This window comes from Pagrus major, chromosome 15, assembly GCF_040436345.1.
Source record: "Pagrus major chromosome 15, Pma_NU_1.0".
Lineage (NCBI taxonomy): Eukaryota > Metazoa > Chordata > Actinopteri > Spariformes > Sparidae > Pagrus > Pagrus major.
Genome location: NC_133229.1, coordinates 973528 through 985000, shown reverse-complemented (window position 1 = coordinate 985000; position 11473 = coordinate 973528). Strand labels below are relative to the sequence as shown.

The window sequence follows — 11473 nt, the reverse complement described above, 5'->3', positions numbered from 1 at the left end:
TCATACGCAGTCAACTCCACAGAACAAACTCAGAGAGAAATCAGAGAAACCAGATTCCATCTTCACAACATTACTAACAAGAAAAACACAATGCTGCCAAGACTATGCTATAACCACACATAACCACATAACAATAGATCTGGCAGATACTCAGCAAACCAACTCAAATGCAACAAAGAAAAATTAATCACATCCACAATTAAAGACTCAGCAGGGAATATCACTCAGGACCCCCAAACCATAAATAATATCGTCAGAGCATATTCATGTTAATTATATGAAAATGACAAAGAAAAAAACTATATAAACATTTTCTGGGCAAAATCACCATTCAACAAACACTGGGCTGACACTGTAGACACCCCACTGAAGCCAAAAAAGAGCCAACCCTCCGCACAAGCTTTCATTAATCAATACAGATACCAAAATCATCAGTAAAACATTAGCAACTCCAATTTATATATATTTATATTTGAATATTTTTATTGGATTTTTCACATACACACAGTATGAAAACATTCAACAACTTCAATGCTTTGCACACACACGTCAATAAAAGTTGTAAAGATAATGAAAATAAAGATAATGAAAATAAATAAATAAAATTGAATTAAAATAATAATAATAAATAAAATAAATAAATACATAAATTACAAAAATAGCTGCATAAATAATGCAAAATAGCTACATAAAAAAATAAATAAATAAATAAAAAACACAGGGCCATTGTAATTATTTACTCAACAGGGAGTTTCTCAGCATACAGTAGAAATGGCTGCCAAAACTTTCTGAACTTTCTTTCCGAGCCTTGAGTTATATATCTTAGTTGTTCCACCTTGAGATGAGCCACCATGTCCATCACTCATCGCTTATGGGAAGGGGGTACTGTCTTTTTCCATTTAAGCAGGATACTCCGCCGTGCCAGAAGTGTAGCGAAGGCCACTGCTGTGGCATGGGTGGCTGAAATCCTGTAGTCCAGTGGCACCACACCAAATAAGGCTGTGACAGGGTTTGGTTGAATTTTTATTTCCCACACTGCCGTGATGGTGTTAAAAACCCCTTCCCAAAAGTCTTTCAGTCTTGGGCAGGCCCAAAACATATGGCTAAGGGTGCCCGGGTCACATTTACACCTAGGGCAGTTTTCACTGGTTCCTGGAAACATTTTGGCAAGCCTGCTATTTGATAGGTGGAGTCTGTGTAGTACTTTAAATTGGAGGAGTCCATGCCTGATACAAATAGATGAGTTATGCACCCAGCCAACTGCCCTCCTCCATTCTGTTACAGAAAGACCAAAGCCTAGTTCTGCCTCCCACTGCTGTTTAATATGGTCCAAAGAGGGGGTTGCTGCCCCCTGCACCAGCTCATATATAGCAGACAAACACAAAGGATCAACCTTCAAGCATTCTTCTAACCAGCTGCTCTGTAGATTTTGAAGAGAAGGAGAAAAATGTTTTTTGATAACACTTCGGACCTGTAGGTATCTGAAAAAATGTGATTGTGGAATATTGAGTTTTGCCCTTAACTGCTGAAATGACACGAAGTTGCCTTCTCTGAAGAAATCCCTGACCGAGCCTACCCCTTTTCTAGTCCAGAGCTGAAAAGTCGTGTCATTAAGAGATGGTGTGAAGAGGGCGTTTGCCGAGATGGGAGCTAAAGGGAGGCCCTGTTTGCACCCAAAATGGATTCTTAACTGTTTCCATATCTTAAGCGATCCCTGTGTCACTGGGTTGTGCCCAAGCGGTCTCTTACTCATTGGCAGTGGAGCACAGATTAAGGAAGCTCAGTGCTATGGGGCTGTAGGAACACTGTTCCATAAGTGCCCAAAGGGGCATTTGTTCCCCCTCAGAAGGCCGCATCAAAATGTTCAACTTAGAAGTATTAGCTGCCCAGTAGTAACGCATGTAATTTGGCATGGCCAACCCTCCTTCCTCCTTCCATCTTTCCAAGAACTCCTTTCTGATACGTGGTATCTTCTTATTCCAAATATACAATGAAGTAGCCCTATCCAGTTTTTTAAAAAATGACTTTGCTATGAATAGTGGAATGGTTTGGAAGAGAAATAAGAATTTTGGCATTATTACCATCTTTACTGAATTTATGCGTCCAGCCATTGACAGAGGAAGTGTTGACCATCGTTCCATGTCTTTTTTTGCCTGTATTAGAGCTGGTTTGAAATTATGTTTAAACAGGTCCCTATAATGTTTGGTCACCGACACTCCCAAATAGGTAAATTTGTCTTTACCTAACTTAAATGGATAAGTCTCCAATTGCATTTGACTAGCTTTATCATTGACTGGAAAGATTAAGCTTTTTGCCATATTTATTTTGTATCCTGAAATTAATCCGAAATCGGTGATGGTTTTCAGAGCACTTGAGATGGAGTTTCTGGGGTCAGACAAAAAAAGAAGGAGGTCATCGGCATACAATGAAAGTTTGTGTATGTGTCCTCCTCTACTAATTCCACTCCAAGTGCTGTCACATTTCAGTGAAACAGCCAAGGGCTCAATGGCAACATCAAAGAGTAGAGGGGACAGGGGACACCCCTGTCTAGTCCCTCTAAATAACGAGAAATATTTTGACATATTATTGTTAGTCCTGACTGCAGCCTGTGGGCAAGTGTACAACAGATTCACCCAAGAACATAACGAAGGTCCAAATCCAAAATTTTTTAGGGCCAAAAGCAAATATTTATGCTCAATTCTGTCGAATGCTTTATGAGCGTCCAATGCAATAATAACCTCAGGGACATTATTACTACCAGGAAGATACATTACACTGTGTACCAGGCGAAGATTACTGTATAGCTGTCTACCCCTTATAAACCCTGTTTGATCAGAGTGAATGATTTTGTCTAGCACTCGCTCCAATCTGTCTGCTAATACTCTAGTTAGTATTTTATAGTCACAGCAAAGCAAGCTCACTGGACGATAAGATTCGCATCGCAGTGGGTCTCTACTATTGAGAAGCACTGAGATGGTAGCTTGTGTCATTGTTGGAGGTAGGGACTTGACCCTGAAGGCTTCGTCATAAACTTTACATAAGAAAGGGAGGAGTTTCAGTGAGAAAGTTCGATAGAATTCTATTGGAAATCCATCCGGCCCTGGGGTTTTCCCAGACTTCATTTTCCTGACTGCCTCTTCTATTTCCATTAGCTGTACTCCACTCTCTATACTGTCTCTGTTGGCATCCTCTAACCTAGGAACCCTGATCCTCCTAAAGAAATCTTCTACTAGCCCTTCTTCACACTGTTCAGAGGTATATAACTCCTCATAAAATGCCTTAAATTGGTTATTAATTCCCAGTTGATCTGTGACAATGTTACCATCTTTATCCTTAACCGCTGATATGTGATTTGCTGCAGCCATTTGTTTCAGCTGATGACTTAACATCTTACTGGCCCTTTCTCCATGCTCAAAGTATTGCTGTCGTGATTTCAAATGCATGTCTGTGGCCCTTTCATTCATCAAGAGGTCATATTCAGCTTGAAGTAATGATCTTTCCTTCAAAAGATCTGCAGATGGCAAGACTGATTGACACTGATCAATTGATTTCAGTCTGTCACTAATGTCTGATAAGGGTTTAAATTTTCTCTTAGAGCGACTCGCACTATAGGAAATTATTTTCCCCCTTATGAAGGCCTTAAATGATTCCCATAGAAGGGTGTAAGTTATATCAGGGGAACTGTTTGTCTCAAGAAAAAAATCAATTTGTGTGTTGATGAACTGCACAAATTCCTCATATGCCAAAAGTCTTGTGTTGAGCCGTCATAGTGGCCTGGGAGGGGCCATGTCTGGTAATCTAAGATTTAAGATTACAGGACTGTGGTCTGATATTACTCTTGTTTCGTAGTCTGTCGAAATTATGAAGGGGAGAAGTCTAAGGTCTAATAGAAAGTATTCTATTCTGGAAAACGATTGATGTGGTGGGGAAAAAAAAGAGAACTGTTTTGATGTCGGGTGTTTAAATCTCCAAGGATCCACCATCCCATAGGTCTGCAGAAATGTGTTAATACACTGGGCAGAGTTATTTAACGGAGTGCCAGTATTGTGACTTGGGTGAGAGCGGTCTAGTGTTGGATGCAGAACACAATTGAAGTCCCCCCCAAGTATTAGATTGTACCTGTCAAGGTCAGGAAGGAGTGAAAATATATTTTGAAAGAACTTTCTATTATCCCAGTTAGGGGCATAAATATTTGCCAGTATTACAGGTGTGTTACCTAGAGCCCTTTGTATAATTACATAACGTCCGTCTTTGTCTTGAATTGTATTAAGCTTCTTGAATTGTATTGATCTGTGTAAAAGTATCGCCACACCCCTAGCTTTACAGTTAAAAGAGGAGTGATACATTTGTGTGAAACCTGCTCTTTTAATTCTGTTCTGATCCTGTTTCAATAAGTGTGTTTCCTGAAAGTACACTATGTCGCCCTTTAATTTATTTAAATGAAGGAACACCTTATTACGTTTAATTGGATGGTTAAGCCCTCGAACATTCCAGCTCACCACTCTGACCCCAACCCCAGATACCTTGTTACCACTCGCAGCCATAGTGAGAATGACCTATTCGATGTTGCTGATGAGCCCAAACTTCTGCCCTTCTGTATGCCCTTTGATCTGTTGCGACCCAGACACCCATACAGCCATCATCCTGCAACACATACTTGAGAAAAATACAAAACCCAGCACAGTATACATGACCCAGTGAAGAAAGTGTACAGGGAAAGCAAAACATAAAAAGACAAACAAACATAAAAAGGTGTGCAATACGATCATCTAACATTCTAACCTCAAACAACATATTCGGAACCTCAAATGCCATGAACAGTGGCCTCAGATATAAAACCAAACCAAAAAAAAAGATAATAAATAAATAAAAATTACCAGGTCTAATCCTAGTCCAAGTCCAAATCTGGTTCAACTGCCTTAAAACTTAAAGTGAATGAGCTTACCATGACAACCTAGCTCAAACGGGAGCATAATACCCATATGTTAACATTGATAATGCAGTTTGATTTGTTCACAATTTGACCCAAAACTGAGAATGGGAGAAGGAAAAAGAGGGTGCCTCTCACCCCACAGGTTTAGCAGTGCACTTGTTCTCTAAGAATAAATTTCAACATACCGGCACAGTCATGTTATACAGTAGGCTATGTGCGCAACCGTCCACTCATTTTTTTAAATTTTTTTTTTTCTTCCATTAAAACGTACTTGCAAGTGGTTTTACCAGTCCAGTCACAATTCGTGTCGACCGTGCCATCATATCTTTTATATGTCTAGTCCATATTCGGTGTCAGGTTTTGCACTATGAAGTCTTTAGCCTGTCCCGGGTCCTTGAAGCGAACCTCTTGCGCGTTCGGGGTGGTAATCCTCAGTGTGGCCAGGAACAGAAGACCGTAACGGACGTTCTCGTAGTTTCGCAGCAGCGCCCTTATTTGAGTAAAAGCCGCCCGCTGCCTACTCACCGCCTGCGTATAATCCGGGAGGACCGAGATCTTGTCACCCGCCGCTGTTGTAATCGGATGGCGCTCCGTTGCCTTGCTAAGAATAGCTTCTTTTTCCCCGAAATAATGGCATCGAGCAATTATCGCCCGAGGTGGCGCGTTCTCATCCGTGGGCTTGCTGCGGAGACTACGGTGCGCTCGGTCCAAGAGCGGTGGTTTATCCAGGGCTAGTGTCTCTTTCAGCAGACGTGCTACAAAGTAGGACATTCTTTCGCCGTTCTCCCGTCCCTCTTTCACTCCCATGATTTGGACATTGCAGCGGCGGGACCTCGCCTCCAGGTCCTCGCACCGCTCCTTTAGAGTAGACACCTCTCTCTTTACTGCTAGCATCTCTGCCTCCAGGGTGCTAATAGCATCGGACTGGCCACTCACCGATGATTCCAACTCCGTTACCTGACTCGCTGTAGCCTCCACAGTGGCGCTAATCTTTTCCACGGTGTCCTGTAGACCGCGAAGTTGGACCGAGTGGGCAGACGCAGTACTTGTACAGTACAGTACAATTTTTTCCATAACTTCCTCCCGGAGTTTACTGATGGCTGCTAGTATTGCTTGTTGCGCGCTAGCATTAGCGTTGTCATTAGCTTCTTGGGCTTTGACGTTCTGAGCGCTTTGATTTTTAGGCATTTTTGGAAGTAGTTCGCTGACAAACAGCTATTTACCCTCCCAGTCGAACAGAAACTGAAATTGCTTCAGTCCAGGTCAAATGTGCACTGAAGTTAAAGCGTTGTTCTTGAAATTTTGATAGTTTACCGAAGAGCCGGGCTCAAACACGTCTTCACATGGCTCTGCACAGCAGCAACTCAAATTTAATCTATAATGTCATCTCTCATTCATTCGGATCAGACAGGCTTCATTAAAGGCAGATATTCGTCAAATGCTACACACCACCTCTTCAATCCAATAATCATATCCCTCTGTAACAAAACCATTATACAGCTATCCTGTCATTAGATGCAGAAAAAGCATTTGATAAAGTAAACTGGACATTTCTCAACAAAACCCTAGAAAGGTTCGGCTCTGGAAAATCATTCATTCAATGGATCAAAATTCTCTACAGCACACCCATGGCAACTGTCACCACAAAGGAATTAACCTCATAAAACGCTGCACTCGGCAGAGGAATCAAACAGGGATGTCCACTTTCACCATCACTGTTCGCCTTATTCATCGAACCATTAGCTGCGTCAAATCGTCAAAATAACAGCATCACTGGCATCACAACAAACAACATAACACACAAAATCAGTCTCTGCTAGAAAATATATTATTCCTATTATTATTATTATTATTATTATTATTTCCTACAAAGCCCACACAAATCACTCAATGAAACATCAAAGTCATCAGTGTCTACTCTGACCTTTGGTATTAGGGAGGGACAATATCTACAATAGACTCAATTAAAACTTGGAGTCAAAGTAAAAAGCAAGGTGTCCCACAACAACCTTAAATCACCACCTTTATTAGAATGTATTAATAAAATAAACAAACATCTGACAAAATTATACAAACTTTTATCTTCAACTGACCTCTTCCAATAAATACATGGGAAAACGATATTAACATCAGCACCAATTATGATTTCTGGACCCTAATATGCAAACATATCTTCAACATGTCCATGAACACTAACACAAGACTAATGCAATACAAAGTCATTCACAGAATACATACAGTATTACATAACACAAGATACCCACAATGTGACTCACAGAATCAGACATATGCACTCACTGTACGGAAAGTGTTCCAAACTTTTTAAAATCTCTTGAGTTGCTGGTTAACTAATGCCACAGCAAACTTAAATCACATTCATGTGTATTGCATAGATAAACACAAATAGGACTATAGACTTGCATACACTTTTGAAAACACATACACACTCAAAAGAGACAAGTCACTGACACAAACACCCACATCTCTATTTATTTCTTGAACAACTCCATATTTTGTTATCTTTGTTTGTCACTATAATTTCTACCGACCATCCTTTCACTTTTATCTTTTATCACCACCGCCACGAACATCATAATCATCATAATCCCAGTTATGATCGGGTCCTTGAAGTAAGACCCAAATACCTTTTGTACCCAAATTAATTCCACACAGCTACTTTCTTTCAAGTCCTTTATATTGTTAACCTGTATCCTCCCATATCACTCCATCTCTGTGTCATTTCTGTGTCTTTCTTGTTGCAAATTGAATGAATGTAAAAACACAACAACAACAAAAAACCTTGAGTGCCACAGCTAGTTATAGTGTCAATGCTGAAAAACCAACCTTTTAGGATATTAACTATAAATGTGATCCTCCTTGTTTGGACCACACCCATCTTGGAACTTGGCCTTCATTCTGATCTCTACTACACACCTCTAACTTCTGTCATGGCAGTGAAGCTATCACGTTGACAAAATCTGTCCATGTGTGTTAGATCCAGCTACAATAGGTTTTCTTCAGGACCACAATTTGCCATGATGACACACACACAGACAGACTCACAGGCTTGTAACTACTGACTTCTGGAGCCACCATGAAGTCTAATTTTTAATGGTCCTCTCTCTCAGAAATTAATGTGGCTGAAATTGAAGCCCTCAGTGGGCCCCAGTCTCCTCTGATGCATAACTGGAAATACTCAGTCTGTCTCATTGTGCTGGAAAGCCTTGGGATGAGCCAAAAGTAACATTATCACACACTTCTGTGCACATTACATCCATGCACACACTGACCATGAGTCACACACATGAGATCAAAGCACATGGATACAATAAATTCTCTGAGAATGTATCATTTGACAGACAGACAGCATGAGGCAAGAGATGTTCTAGTAGGCCTCAGGAGACAGGACTAAGGGAAATAGCCTACAAATAATGGATGACAGTGGTCCATACAGAGCATAGGCTGTATCTGGTCTCTGCCTCTTGGGAATAGAGTTGCTGATCCAAGCAGTATGTCCACTGTAATGAATCGATACATTACATGCTGTATAGAAAAGGAGATACTGGTTCACAGAGAAGAAATGGAAATGATTGTTAAAGCTGCACTAAACAATATTTGTATATTGGTTATATATTGATTCTATCAAAAGACAATTTGTAATGTAATTAGTATTCCATGTTGAGATGAATTTTAATCAACACCCAAATCTCCAGTTTTTATGCATCTTTCAGAGATATGGTCCCATTTTCTAGCCCACAAGCTCTGCTCTTATCACCATCGTTTCCAGCAGCTTCGGGCAGCTGTTTTCAGTGAGAGAGCTCACACAGTCCTATTTTACACTGCCTGTCCTCGACCAAAAGAGACTAGCTGGTGAACACAGTGTGGTCTTTGGAACATTTTTCTCAGGTGCTGGTGAAGACTTAAAGATAACTACGAGTGGATATTGGACTTACACTCCTTGAGTGGACGCAAACTGCCTGCTTAGATGTTCCCTGTAACACTTTATAGGATGATATTATGTCAGTGCTGTGTTTTCACTTTTTTCTCTACCCGCAAAAAATAATAAATGCATTTTTTAAGGCCAAGCACAATGACACTGACACTTTGTGGAGAATAGCCCTTGTTGTCAGATCTAGAGGATTTCATCCCCTTTGTAACAAACACGCTCTGTCTGGACTAAAAAAGTTTTGAAGATTAAAGCATTGAGTGACAATGTTATTCTAAGATTCTAAGTAAATTATAATGCAAGTTATGTGTAGAGTTTTGTCTGATGTAATTCAAACCACAGTTCATTGTATAGTTTCATGCTATGTGTGATTTGGCAAACTATTGCTATATTGCGATATAGGCCTGTATTGGTATTTAAAAGGTATTCCTATTATTATCTTATTATCTATCTATTATATCCAATTCTGGTTTTGATCATATCACTTGTTGTTGCAGCCGAACTTGTGAAATGTGATTCAATACTCTGCATGGAAGTGATTTTCTCTCCTCTCTGCTCTCCTCCTCCCTCTTCTTTCTCTCCTCTCCAGTGTGGATTTTGTTAAATGGTCGTCTCAGGGGATGCTGAGGATGAGTCCTGATGCCATGAATTCCCTCTTCAAACCCACCATAGACCACATCATTCAACATCTCAGTAAGCTACATTGATAATTTCCCCAACACCTCAACACACACACACGCACATGCACACGCACACACACACATACACGTACATACACACACACACGCACACATACACATATGCACACATGTGTAAGTAAGTCTTGTAGCTGAAAATGAAATGGTGTTTGTCAAGCTGACATTAATACAATCTCAATTCCAAAAAAGGTTGGGACACTGTAAAGCACAAATTAAACTGAATGTGATAATTTGCTAATCCTTTTTTACATTGACTCAATTGAAAATAGTACAAAGACAAAATGTTTAATGTTTTATTTTGTGTTGCTCAGTTTTCTAAAGGAGAGGGTTGGTCTCCTCCTAAAACCATTAATACATTATTGATAGCTTATACAGAGAAAAGTAGGACACATTACTTATGCTCTGCTTGGATTGTAAGTGGTTGCTCAGGTTGAAAAACATGTTTGTGACTTATTTGGCTTTCCATCGTCAGGACGGTCACATGTAAGCAAGAGATGAAAGTACCAATATTAAACCAGTGCAGTAGGATTTGATAAGAAAACATCCTGAATTATTCGCCTGCCCCCCCCCCCCCCCCCTTTTGTAGATAACAATAATTCTTTATTGTCCAACTTAACACCACTGCACTGAACAATAAACTTACTGATAATTAAAATTTCTAAATGATCCCAAGCATCTTTTTCCGCGATAACAGGCAACAGAAATATTACTGTCAGCAATGCCCAGACCCTGAACAGATAGCTGAAATGTGTCTGATCATCTCAATGCTTGCTTTTTTGCTGTATTATCAGAACTCTACAATTCAAGTTGGAATTATAACCCTTTAATGAGTAAGTGCACCCAGTGGAATTAGCTGCCTACTAGTGGTGACAACATGCTTCTTTAACACTGCGCAGCCATGATGCTGTGATGAAATAACTCATTTAAAGCCAGACAGCATTGACATCATTCAGTAATTCATAGAATGTGTAAGAGTCAGCTGTCTTCTTCATTGAGCTTCTGTTTTTCTTCTCTAGCTGAGCTGTTTGAGAAGCCAGAGGTCAGCAACATTAAGTTCCTGTTCTTAGTGGGAGGTTTTGCTGAGTCTCCCCTGCTGCAGCAAGCTGTCCAGAACATGCTCCAGGGCCGTAGCCGCATCATCATACCCCACGACGTTGGCCTCACCATTCTGAAAGGTGCTGTGCTGTTTGGCCTGGACCCCAGCATCATTAAAGTTCGCCGCTCGCCCCTCACATATGGGGTGGGGGTCCTCAATCGCTTCGTGGAGGGCAAGCACCCATCGGAAAAGCTGCTGGTGAAGGACGGCACACGCTGGTGCACCGATGTCTTTGACACCTTCATTGCCGCCGATCAGTCTGTGGCACTGGGTGAGTTGGTAAAGCGGAGCTATACACCGGCCAAGCCCTCTCAGCAGGTTATTGTCATCCACGTATACTGCTCGGAGAAGGAGAGCGCCGCATTCATCAGCGAACCCGGCGTCAGGAAGTGTGGGACACTTCGCTTGGATGTGAGCGGAACAGAAAGCACGGCACCACGGCGTGAGATCCAGACGCTCATGCAGTTTGGTGACACAGAGATTCGGGCCATGGCAGTGGATGTGTCCACAGGACGCACTGTCAAAGCTAGCATTGACTTTCTAAGCTGTTAAGAAGGGAATAAGAGCTAATGTTCAAAATAGTTGGTGGGTAAGTGTGGGTGGTAGACATCTTCACCTCCAACCCATGCTGACATTCTACTGTAGAATCCATGCCTGTGTCCGAAATCACTCATCCATCTGTTTGCCGTTTTGTAATGCTGTCTAAATGAATAGTGAAAATTATTTTAACCTATATAGTTGACTCAAAGTATGCCACAATACATCCAAGCATTATATACCATCATGCATTGCGCTGGAAG

At 41.0% G+C, this 11473-nt stretch overlaps 1 protein-coding gene across 1 annotated transcript in view; it reads left to right on the top strand.

The window, feature by feature from the left end:
* hspa12a (heat shock protein 12A) overlaps positions 1-11256 on the top strand; it is a 107824-nt gene extending 96568 nt beyond the window's left edge. Inside the window, exons 11-12 of the mRNA XM_073482073.1 lie at positions 9469-9572; positions 10594-11256. Coding sequence (XP_073338174.1) covers positions 9469-9572; positions 10594-11225 — 736 coding nt within the window. The 3' untranslated portion in view covers positions 11226-11256. The remainder of the gene's footprint in view (positions 1-9468; positions 9573-10593) is intronic.
* The last annotated feature ends 217 nt before the right edge of the window (positions 11257-11473 follow it).